At 32.0% G+C, this 10,966-nt stretch overlaps 2 protein-coding genes across 3 annotated transcripts; both read right to left on the bottom strand.

The window, feature by feature from the left end:
* LOC124830472 (uncharacterized) lies at nucleotides 1-1,583 on the bottom strand. The gene is made up of 2 exons (XM_047304199.2): nucleotides 739-1,583; nucleotides 1-276 (listed from the first exon to the last, which is right to left on the bottom strand). Exons 1-2 carry the CDS (start codon nucleotides 1,027-1,029, stop codon nucleotides 187-189), a joined length of 381 nt encoding a protein of 126 aa, XP_047160155.2. The 5' UTR covers nucleotides 1,030-1,583; the 3' UTR covers nucleotides 1-186.
* A 227-nt stretch (nucleotides 1,584-1,810) lies between these two features.
* On the bottom strand, nucleotides 1,811-7,934 carry LOC148197971 (DNA polymerase delta small subunit-like). 2 transcript variants are annotated; one of them, XM_088091516.1, is made up of 15 exons: nucleotides 7,783-7,934; nucleotides 7,572-7,701; nucleotides 7,334-7,440; nucleotides 6,531-6,654; nucleotides 6,190-6,297; nucleotides 5,533-5,648; nucleotides 5,364-5,447; nucleotides 4,549-4,617; nucleotides 4,398-4,469; nucleotides 4,223-4,314; nucleotides 4,016-4,143; nucleotides 3,714-3,815; nucleotides 3,527-3,594; nucleotides 2,576-2,648; nucleotides 1,811-2,067 (listed from the first exon to the last, which is right to left on the bottom strand). In XM_088091516.1, the coding sequence occupies exons 1-14, from the start codon at nucleotides 7,819-7,821 to the stop codon at nucleotides 2,595-2,597; spliced, it is 1,293 nt and encodes a 430-aa protein (XP_087947642.1). In that variant the 5' UTR covers nucleotides 7,822-7,934; the 3' UTR covers nucleotides 1,811-2,067; nucleotides 2,576-2,594. The 2 variants fall into 2 exon arrangements, with proteins under 2 accessions (XP_087947642.1, XP_087947643.1); XM_088091517.1 differs by lacking the exon at nucleotides 5,364-5,447.
* Nucleotides 7,935-10,966: the final 3,032 nt, after the last annotated feature.

Genomic DNA, 10,966 nt, shown 5'->3' with positions numbered 1-10,966 from the left:
TAGATTTATAAGTTATATTTCTTTTTACTATTTCAAAGGAGATATTATAACAAAATGGAGAATGAAGACATAAATTTTATTACAAGAAATCAAAGAAGGAAAAACAGAGAGAAGAAATTACAATGGGAAAATATACAAAGGTTTGCACACATGCAGAAAGAGAAGTTGTACATTTTTGAACAGAGCCTAAACACTGTCATTGATCAAACGCTTATGACGATGATAATGCTCTTCCAAGAAAATTCTGGATGCACCTTCAATGGTTCTACGCCATGTCTGCAACAAGTCATGAAAAAAAATATTTATATTTTTCAGATAAGATTGATTAGTGATCAAAGTTAATAAAATTACTTCTTAAAGTAAATCATTAATATTTTTGGTATAAAGTTTGAAGCTTCAAGTTAAGCCATAATCAGGCTTAAATATTCCCCCTTCTAAAGCATGTTATAGCCTTTTCCTACATTATTAATTTATTCTTGTGTCTAGGAATTTTAGACACAAGAAAAGTGAAAAAAAAAAAAATTTTCGACCAAATTAATTCTTTTTTAGCTGACATAGATGTCTGTATAATTGCTTCATAATTTATTGCATTTATATAATTAACTGAACAAAAAATAGTACTTAGTGTACAAAAGAAAAAACACCTTTTCAACTCACGAAAACAAATTAAAACAAAAATTATCACATATGGACCAAAAACACGCTTTGTCTGAAGAAAATGATTTGAATTGGCTTCACCTTATGAATGTTTCCAAAGAGTGATGACTTGTTTCTGATCCTGAGCTGCCGGAGCACCACCGACCTCCGTGTCAACCTGGGCAGCAGAAGAGACCTCCTTTCGACAGCTGCGCCACCTGTTGAAGGGCTGTCAAAGTCATATAAATCATGTTCCTTCCTCTTCTTCCTTCTCCTTTTTCTACCCTCGTCACAACCCACTTCTGCAAACTTCTTCAGAAGCTCATCAGAAGATTTTTTGGTTACATGTTGAACCTTAGCAGTGTCCATTGGAAGTGAAACAATAATTGACATAATGGAATAGCATATGGTGTATCTTATAAATGCACTATTTATGTTATGTGAGGTAATATTAACAAGACTATATATATGTTCTGTGGTGAGGACCGTTACGAGATGCAAAAGTGGTAAGAGATAATGGTTGAATAATGAACTGGAGAGGGAAGAAAATATAGCCGTTGGGTTGGGATAATGAATTCTGACTGACTTAATTATCCTAAGATTTTTCTTATTTTTGTCTTGTTTTGGATTTTTCTGTGATGTTAGATGGGAATGGCATGTGAATGTTGTGATGGGAACAATACAGTACTAAAGTTGAAAGGACCCACAATTGCGCTCTCCTTCTTCAGTTTCAGTGCTACTTTCTGACATACTACTACCTACCTTCTCCTACTATATAATAAACAAACTGTTTTATCTCTCCTAGCTATCTATAATATAATAAACTAACATTTCAAATTAGTATAAAAGTTTTAGTTTCTACATAAATAGTCAGTTGAATTTTTTCTTTCATAGTTAATATTGAATTTTTTCTTTCATCGTTAATACTAAATGCGTTCCTAGTTATTAATAATGGGCTATAGCAAACGAATTATGGCTGTTGCTTCTTACACCCCACCAAATTACACCCCATCAAAAAACTTCCCAAAAATTGTTTCCATAATAAGAGGGGGGTGATTGCTTTCCGAAAAAATAAATTCCAGAGCTGTTTATAGTGTTCCTGAAAATAAATTCCGAAAGTGATAACGTACAGGAAGCAATAGCCACCAATTATTAAGTTACACGACAAGATACCTTGAAGAAAAAATAAATAAGAAAACTTAACATTTTCTGAATTGAAATCTTATATATCCATTGTCAAACAAATACACAAGTGTAAATACTATGTTACATTCAAAACTACAAAGAAAAATGGTCACGGGTGTCAATACATCAGATACTATAAATATTAGACTAAAAAACACAGGTAGCCTCTGTCAACTTCAAGCTTCAATTTTCAGTTCTTTGCTTTACGTCTAAGGATACACCCATAATAAACAAATTTTGAATAACCTGCATTAGATGTAAATGAAAATCATCTGTCTACAGATAAACATGGATGACTCTTTCAAACCCATTTAAGGGGAAAATGACAGCCTTCAGGGATCAAAATTAATTCAGATAAATTAGTTCTCAAAGCTCCTGTTAAAAAAGATAAAAGTTTCACATGTTCATTGTTCACGTGAACTGCCAAAACCATTGAAGATTAAACTTCATAACACCAGCCATAGATATCAGATAAATTTAAACAAATTGTATTTGTAACAACTATTATAGTGGAGAAGCCACACTAACTATGGATACAACTTAAAAGCAATTTTTACATGAGCGTGTTGCTATCAGGCACTACAAAAAAACAAACCATTACACCAAAATGACTTCAGTAATGGCTTTGTTGTATTTTAGATTATTACTTTGTCGTATTAGTTTTTAATTAGTTACGCCTAATATGCCAATTAGGCTTTTAAAAGTGAGAAAATGTAACAAGTAAAAAAAGGATGTTGATTTCAGTTGGAAATACCTCATAGACTTAACCCATTTTATAGATCAAGGGTAAAACTGAGAGCATGACATTCGAGGTCCCTTAGATTAAGCTGCAAAAAGGGAAAGAGGAATTACCAGTCTGAAAGAATTACATCAGATGAAATCAGCTTTATAAGACAGCAGACATTAAGCAAAGAAAACAACCTTCAGCAATAGTAATCCTACAGAATATTGCTCTTAACTACATTTTCATCAAATATAAATCATTCCAGAATAGCATCAGTGACAGCCATGTAGGATCGAACTAAAACTTCTTTTTCAGAGAAGACAAGAGATTACTAGCTAGGTCGGTAAAGTTCTTGGCATATTAACAGTCAATAACACGAGCAGCTAAAAATTTTGCAAAGGGCTTTATTATTTTATTCATTAAATTTCAAAATTAACTGATTTACAAGCATTGTCTTCAACCCAACTGGAAACCATATCAACCATCGTACAGCTGGGGCTAAGGGACCTTGGAGGAAATATTGCCGTTGTCCATAATGGTAGAAAAAGACAATCTACATACCAAAACCTATTTGTCTCACGTGACTAATCCGTAACCAAAATAATTGGAAATACCCAGTTATCTCTGGCACAGGCCAACACCAAAATCTTTCATGAATCTTTCACGTATAGAAAATTGTCAAAAGAGTAACAACATAATTTTCAGATGATAGTTCTTTTAAATTTTCAGATAACATTGAAATTCTAGCTATGAACCATATTTTTAGCTTTTAATCATTTAGAAACCCATTCTAAAGATTAAATAGACTGCAATGAAATGCCTAAAGTGAGTCTCGTTAGTACGTTCAGAGGGACAACAATCCATTGCCTTAAACAACAAACCAGAGACATGTTACTGATATGCTAATGGAATAATGTATTTATACAAGTATAAAAAGGCCATATCTAAGTTAAAATGAAGTGTGCACGATTTGAAGCTCACCATAACAGCAACTCCAGTTTCACTGAATTTAGGAACACATATGAGTCTCACCAACTGCCCTTCTGATCCTGCAAGCAATATGCAAAATTGATTGAAGTTTTAGAGAAGCGATATTATAGTAAACGCAAACAGAAACAAAGTAACTTTTATTTCTGACACTACAATATAGATTTTAGAATAAAAATACCCTTTATGATACGAGTTTCAAATTTATCTTGATTTCCAACAAAGTAAACGTGAGGACAACTCTCAATGAAGAAAGGATCTCTCTCAGTAAAAGGAAAGCACCCTGGAAGACAATAGTTAGTATCAGAAGTGAGAATAAATAATTTTTATATTTTGTAAGAGAAATATATTTCTTCAGAAATAGCAGGTAATATAACAAATGTTCAACCCTCCAGAAAAAATTGGCTGAGCTAAGCAGAAGAAAAAAGGATTATTGATGATAAAGGAAGTGTAAAAGCATTGAGGAATATATAATAAGCATACCAAGAGTATTAGGTGCGGTGGGTGCTAAATGCCTCCATCTTAATGTCCTTTCCATGAATTCAAGTTTATCTTTTGCATCTGAATATTTGTCAAGATCATCTACATTTTGACCGGATGTCCCAAGAAACCTGCAAGCAGTGTGGGATCATGTTCAACGTATAATGCATTTAGCAACAAAGACAATAATATTGAGAATAGACTATTTACCTGACATTATCAAGCTCAAAAGAATGAGGATTTGTACAGGATCTGAAAGTATTATACGATGACGACCCAGGGAAAAGGCATTCATGCAATGACTGAAAGTGATAATTTTAGTAACAAAGCAAAACAGCACATGTTAATATGACATACATAAACCTTGAAAGAAAAACATAAGAACCTGTTGTGGCAATGAGAAATTCGCAGGGTCACTGGGTCCTGGCATAATATCCAAAGGCAAACCAGCAGCTATCTGAAAAGCAAGTAAAACTTAAGCATATTATTAAGAAAAACAAGGAGTAAAATTTAAGAATGACTGCAACGAAACGAACCTGACTCAACAGAATGTCTAGCTCCCTTATTGGCTCAGACATTCTTGCAAAATCTTCTGAAGCCAAATTCTTCAAATATTGATCAAAAGGCCAATAAATCACATTAGGAATTACAGATTAAATACCATAAAATTGGTTGTATTATTTACTGAAATCAGCAATCGCATGCAATGGGCACTGTATGTCAATCTAGACTTTATATAAATAAACCAAGTGTGTAAATCTTAAATGCAATTCTAAGATGTTAACAAGTAGCGGGATTACTTAATTCTTCTCATCTAATTATCCATTAACACAAATCAGATGACTCTGCAATATTCCTAAAAAATAGTGAATTACTACGGCAACTAAATCAAATAATAGAGAGCAAGTGCAACCAAGAATTCAGATACCAGAGAAAACTAATTGGTGATGATACAGTACAAATTACATTAGAAGAGTATGTGATCATATGTTAGGGTGTTTACTTTATTAGAATAAAAAAAGTAAAACTATTGACTTATATTGAGTGCATTGTTTAAACTTGTTTAGCAAAGAGATATTAGTATAGGAAACTCAGTAGTAGAAAACAAATGCAATATCATTAAAGAAACTTGTCATTGAAATTGTTAAGATATCAGTGCTTGATATTGCTGTTATATTACTTTTGTACTACCACACATCGTCACATACTTATACTATTCTTTCCCTGTAATAAATCAGATCTCTCCTTACACAGTAAGAAGCTAACGTAGCCAGTAAATGACATGCAAAACTAACGGTTTCTCTCTAATTTTAATTTTCCTATTTCTCTCCCTATACGGAAACATAAATACCTGTCCATTAAGAATTCTGTGAGGTATCTCAACTAAATTCCCAGCAAAGACAACTTGAACAATTTTTGATGCAAAAAGTTGTGCCTGTGTAATTTGTCACTTTTCATTAGTGAAAACTTAATGGTGAATAATTATCAGCTTGATAAGTTGGGAGAAAAACAGGACAAACCTTCTCATCCCCTAAATGCCCCGTAATATGATCAATGAGAAGCTGAAACTGAAGAGGATTAGAGGTGCTGCTACCAACACTTAAACCTGACACAAGAACAACGTATTTGTCTTCCCCTGTAGAATCCAAACAAAAGAAAATTCAAGATAATATTTTTACTAAAATTAGAAATTTTAATAACAAATATTGAAGTGAGGAGGATCAAAGATGTAAAGTTAAAAGTTCGCTGCTCATTATCTGTGCATAATACAAGCAGGAGGAAATGAAGCATAGAACAAGCAGCATATTTAAATTGGATAACTTTTCAAAGTTAGACCATATAAAAAGATAAGAAACTAGTTTCTTTAACTCCAGCAAATACAATTGCAATCAAATAGAAAGAGACTAGGATAAGAAAAGAAACAGAAGACAATTTATGATCGCTGACTATCAATAATAAAACTTTCAAACAGCACAAATCCTTCTGGCCAAATACTAAATAGATAACAGAAACATCAATGCAGGAAAGTGGGATGCCAATTCACCAAATATCCTTCCATCCTCAAATGGGAAATCCTAATCTATCATGGGTAGCTAAGGTCTGGGCAAAAAATCCCATACATGTGTAATGGGTGTGCTTTATTGGGTTATAAAATGCAAAGGATATACAAGAGGTACCTGATTTAAGGGGGAATTCTATCTGTGGGGGTAAGCCAGCATCTAGTACATCCTGAACCAAAAAGTCACCTGCCCCACTTTCCTTTCCAAGTACAGCGACCACAATTCCTGTTGCAGACAATGTAAGTATAAAATTGTCATGTTCCAAATGACAGCCATTTGTACGGCAGGCATGTTGCATAGCTACATGTGTTATTTCTAGATACCTCAGATATATTAAACAAATCTGAAAACAAAGCAATCCAAACTGAAAGAAATTAGAATTAACATACACCTGATTCTAATTGCCTTCTTATAACAATCTATTTACTAAATAAAGTTAAGTTGTTCATCATATAGACCTGTTACATATTCAGGCGGAATGATATTTCCGCTGAGCTTAACCCGCCCACTTTCATCTTCCAAAACTAGGTAATCATCAGAGTGCATGAAGTTATGTGGCTTGACAAGTGGAACCACTGATTTCTGCATATTATCAGCAGAAAAATAGTGAAATATAGCACCTCCGCACACTGTTATCAAATTTCACAAAAGAAAGCACAAGATGCATCCTTATATAACAAATTCAAGTCCTTACTCTCAATAGCAGGATGGCTGACATAGATGCTCTCCATAGTCCCATAACACAACACAACACAACTCAAAAGCTTCCATATTTAACCAAGCAAACATTTTTTCTCCACTTTAATTAGTAATTCAACAAAAAGACACTTTGGTTTCTCTGCATCTCCTTTAAAAAATACCCGAATCGTACAGTTTACATTACGCATAAACGATATATTTACAAATAATTGACAACACAAGTAAACTAAAACAGAGTTTCAAATGCCAGCATTTCAACGTTTTCATCATCACATAAACTAATCTCCAGACTTAATATCTATATTGACGCTGTGAAATAATCAGATACCAACATTGATACGACTTTTAAGACCGGCAGTTTAAAAGGTCAACAAATTATCATACATGTCAATCCGAGATTAAATGAACGTGTAAAAAACATTTACAGTGTCAGTGCACTCATTATTCATTCTTAATATTCTCTGTAATATTTTCTTAATTATACTTTTACAATTTAATTAAAATTTAAAAGCACACGTGCAATATTGATGGGAATACCCATGAAGTATAAACAGAGAGGAACCTGCTTAGAATACTCATCAAGTACGCGAGGTTTGAGCTGCATGTGTTTGTAGAGGGTTCCAACAATGACACATTCCTTGCCCTCTTCCAATTCCAACACCGTGCACACTGTGCGAAACAGAAACCGTAAAAAAAAAATTGAAACCTCAAAACAAAAGAAACACCACAACACAGAGGAATATGATAGTATTATATAACCCTAAGTGGATGTGATGGTAGAAAAAGAAGGAGTAGGTTACCGGGAAAATTAGGTTTCCAGTGAGGAACGAGTGAATACAAGAGAGTCCGCATCAAATGAAGGCGTGCGAAGTAAATATGGCAGTACTGTTGACCGTGATACTTCTCTTTTCCAATTTCGAAGGTTTCGTCCTGCTTCCACACAGAAATCAAATTAACACATTCATCATAAAAAATCACAACACAAGTGAAGCAGAGAGAAAGAGCATTGACCAGAGAGACATAGTCACACTGCACGCGCTCTATTCCCATGGCGGGAACACTTCCCTCGCTTCAGTTCTTTCTTTCTTTCTTTCTTTCTTTCTTTCAACCCTGCAGAGAACAACATATAAATACTCAATTTCTTTAATAAAGTGTAGATAAACGGTTTTATTACCTTGCACCATGTGCGATATCTCTGATTCTTTACCCATTTAGTATTTTCTATATGATAAATGATAACTAATTTATTTAAATTCATAAATAACAACGTTACTTAGAATTTTAGTAAAAGAAAACATTACTTTGGATTTTTAGAGCTTAAATATTTTTTTCTCTATTTTTAATTATTTTGTTTCACGTGAGATTATTTTTTTCTAATATTCAATATGAATTTTGTTTTGTAAATTATCTATTTTTTTACATTGTCTAGATGGTTAACAAAGTTACGTTACACTTCAGTTTCCGATTTTTTTATTTATTTTTTAAAAAATTTTAAACTTTAATTTTATTTTTTTATTTTAAGAAAATGTTGTAGTATATATTAAATCAACTTGTGTTATGTAATAATGTCAGTATAAATGTCAATGTCACGTTGTTTTAGGTTCAATTTAATTATAAATTTCGTTAAACTCAGGTACAATTTTAAATTTTATAAGGAAATCTTTTCATTATTTTTAAAATATAAGAAAAAATCTTTATTTTTTTAGAATTAGTGAAAAATTCTTTATTATTTAAAAATTAGAAGGAAAGTTCTTCCTTATTTTAATTTTTTTTTTCATTATTTACAAAATTAGAAGAAATTTTTTTCATTATTTTTAAAACAAAATCTAAATAAAGTTACAAAAGAATATAAAATGTAATATCAATTAAATTAAATATAAATTAAAATAAAAACTATAAATTAATTTAAATTTTAATTAAATTTAAATTAATAAAATATATTTTTCTTTTGTGGATAATGAATACTCACTAATGTGTGTAAAATGATATCCCTACTCAATCTGCTTATAAATAAGTATTAAAATACTTGTTACTCGTGAATAATAAATATTAGATATCTATAGATACTCACGAATATGAGTAATTTTGTCACCCTAATTGAGACTCAATTGAACAAAATTATCAAAAATATATTAAATTAAACAAAATTAATGAAAATTGTGACTAAATTGAATATAACACAGACATTATTACGTAATACAATGTTGACTTAACACATGAACAACTTTTTTAAATTAAAAAAAAAAGAAAATAAAAAATTAATAAACTCACGTACTAACATATTATACTAGTACTAGCTTGACACGTGATACTAATATTGATTTAACACATGATATAATGTTGATTTGACATGTGAACAATTTTTTTAAATTAAAAAAATCTACAAACTAACACGTGACACCTATTTATATTGCGTCAACCATTTAGACGTTATCATGAAAAATGATTAAATTAAATATAATTTAGTCAAATAGAAACCATATTTAACATGGAAAAAATTGAATTCCACCTTAAACAAAATGGACAAAAAAATAGAGACCAAACAATTATTTAAACCATTTTTTAAAATGTAACTAATTAATTTTATGCAAATAAAAGCTAAATTTAAAGCATGTGTATACCGGTAGTATTATCTACTATGGCATACTAATCATCTAAACCTAATTAATTATAACGGAACCTAATATCTTTTATTAATGTTATAGATTTCACTAAATAAAAGGCATAAACCGTTTTAATATTAGTTGTCTGGAGCATTAAGTAAAATGAAAGGCAACATTTAAAACATTTCAATAGCAAAGCAAAAGAAAACACATAAAAACATTCAATCCTATTTCATCTCTCCCTACACACGATCTAGGCAGTTCCTCCACTGCCTTACCCACTTCTAATTCTGCTCCTGATTTACCTCTTGTAGCTGAGTTTTCTCTTCCTATTGTTACATCTTAGTCTACCTCCACTCATGCAATGCAAACTCGGTCCAAGTCTGGTATTGTCAAACCATGACTCAACCACCTGGTTGTCTTCTGATTCCAATCTTGTTTGCAAGCTTTACAAGTCAATTTATGGATAAAAACAGGACCCTAGCCTGGCATGAGAAACTCACCACTACTCTTACTGGTTTTGGTTTTCATCAAAGCAAGTGTGATCCTTCTCTTCTGACATTCACTTTTGCTATTGACTGTCTCTATGTTTTCATTTATGTGGATGACATTATCTTCACTGGATCTTCTTTAGCTTTACTTCAGACCGCTATCTCAAAATTATGCATTGGTTATGCTCTTAAGCATCTTGGAATTCCTGAGTACTTTTTGGGAATTCAGATCAACAAACTTTCTAGTAGTTCTCTTCTTCTTACTTAGTAAATATATTTGTGACCTTAACAGAGTTGGCAAAGGAGTTTCTCCTCCTTTTCCTGGTGGTCTCAAATTATCTAAACCTGGTTCTGATTATATGGATGATTCATCCCTTTATCGATCCACAGTTGGTGCTTTACATTATATCATTATTATCGGGTCAGAGATTAGATATAGTATGCATAAAGTTTGTCAATTCGTGGTTCAACCTCTCATTGAACATTGGAAGACAGTCAAGGGTATTCTATGCTATCTAAAAGATCTACCTCTTATGGTTTGCACATTCAGCCTATTTCAATTGTTCGCAACAGATACACTATCCATGTATATTGTGATGCAGATTCGTCATCTGACATTAATGACAAACGCTCAACCTCAGGTGCATGTATATACATTGGCTTTACTTTGGTGTCCTAGTGGTCTAAAATACAACTTTGGTTGCTCGATCATGAAGCCGAATACCACAACCTTAAGACTAATGTTGAAATTCAGTGGTTGCAATCTCTTCTTCAAGAACTTCAACTCAAGGTCAGTATCCCTGTTATTTATTGTGACAATCGAAGTGTCTTCTAATAATATCAGGGATCTCTCTTCTTTAATTCTATCACTTGAAGAGTAGAGATTCAATAGGCCCAACGATTAGAAATAAGTTTAAAGTGAATCTCATTAGAAATAACTTCAATTGCAAGACGAGTTCAGTGAATTAAAAACTGAATCATTAGGCCTGCTTCTCAACATTTAGAAAAACAAGTGTAATAATTACTAATGTGACTCGTTTGAGAATAATGATTTTAGAACTTTTAAATGGGAACAGAATATGCGAATTGCTTGCAATAAAA

The sequence above is a fragment of the Vigna umbellata genome, chromosome 5 (assembly GCF_029865625.1).
Source record: "Vigna umbellata cultivar VRB3 chromosome 5, Vumbellata_1.0, whole genome shotgun sequence".
NCBI classification, from domain to species: Eukaryota; Viridiplantae; Streptophyta; class Magnoliopsida; order Fabales; family Fabaceae; genus Vigna; species Vigna umbellata.
The sequence above is the reverse complement of the archived record's forward strand: the minus strand, read 5'-3'. Positions and strand labels throughout refer to the sequence as shown.

Bases quoted from the DNA above. Each gene is read 5' to 3' on its own strand.
- LOC124830472 (XM_047304199.2), bottom strand. From the start codon at position 1,029: ATGTCAATTATTGTTTCACTTCCAATGGACACTGCTAAGGTTCAACAT. The intron at 277-738 runs GTGAAGCCAATT...GACTTGTTGCAG, and splicing joins TCTTTGGAAACATTCATAAG to ACATGGCGTAGAACCATTGA.
- LOC148197971 (XM_088091516.1), bottom strand. From the start codon at position 7,821: ATGGGAATAGAGCGCGTGCAGTGTGACTATGTCTCTCTG. The intron at 6,298-6,530 runs GTCTATATGATG...TGTCTGCAACAG, and splicing joins TCCGCCTGAATATGTAACAG to GAATTGTGGTCGCTGTACTT. The intron at 3,595-3,713 runs GTATTTTTATTC...TATTGCTTGCAG, and splicing joins TGAAACTCGTATCATAAAGG to GATCAGAAGGGCAGTTGGTG.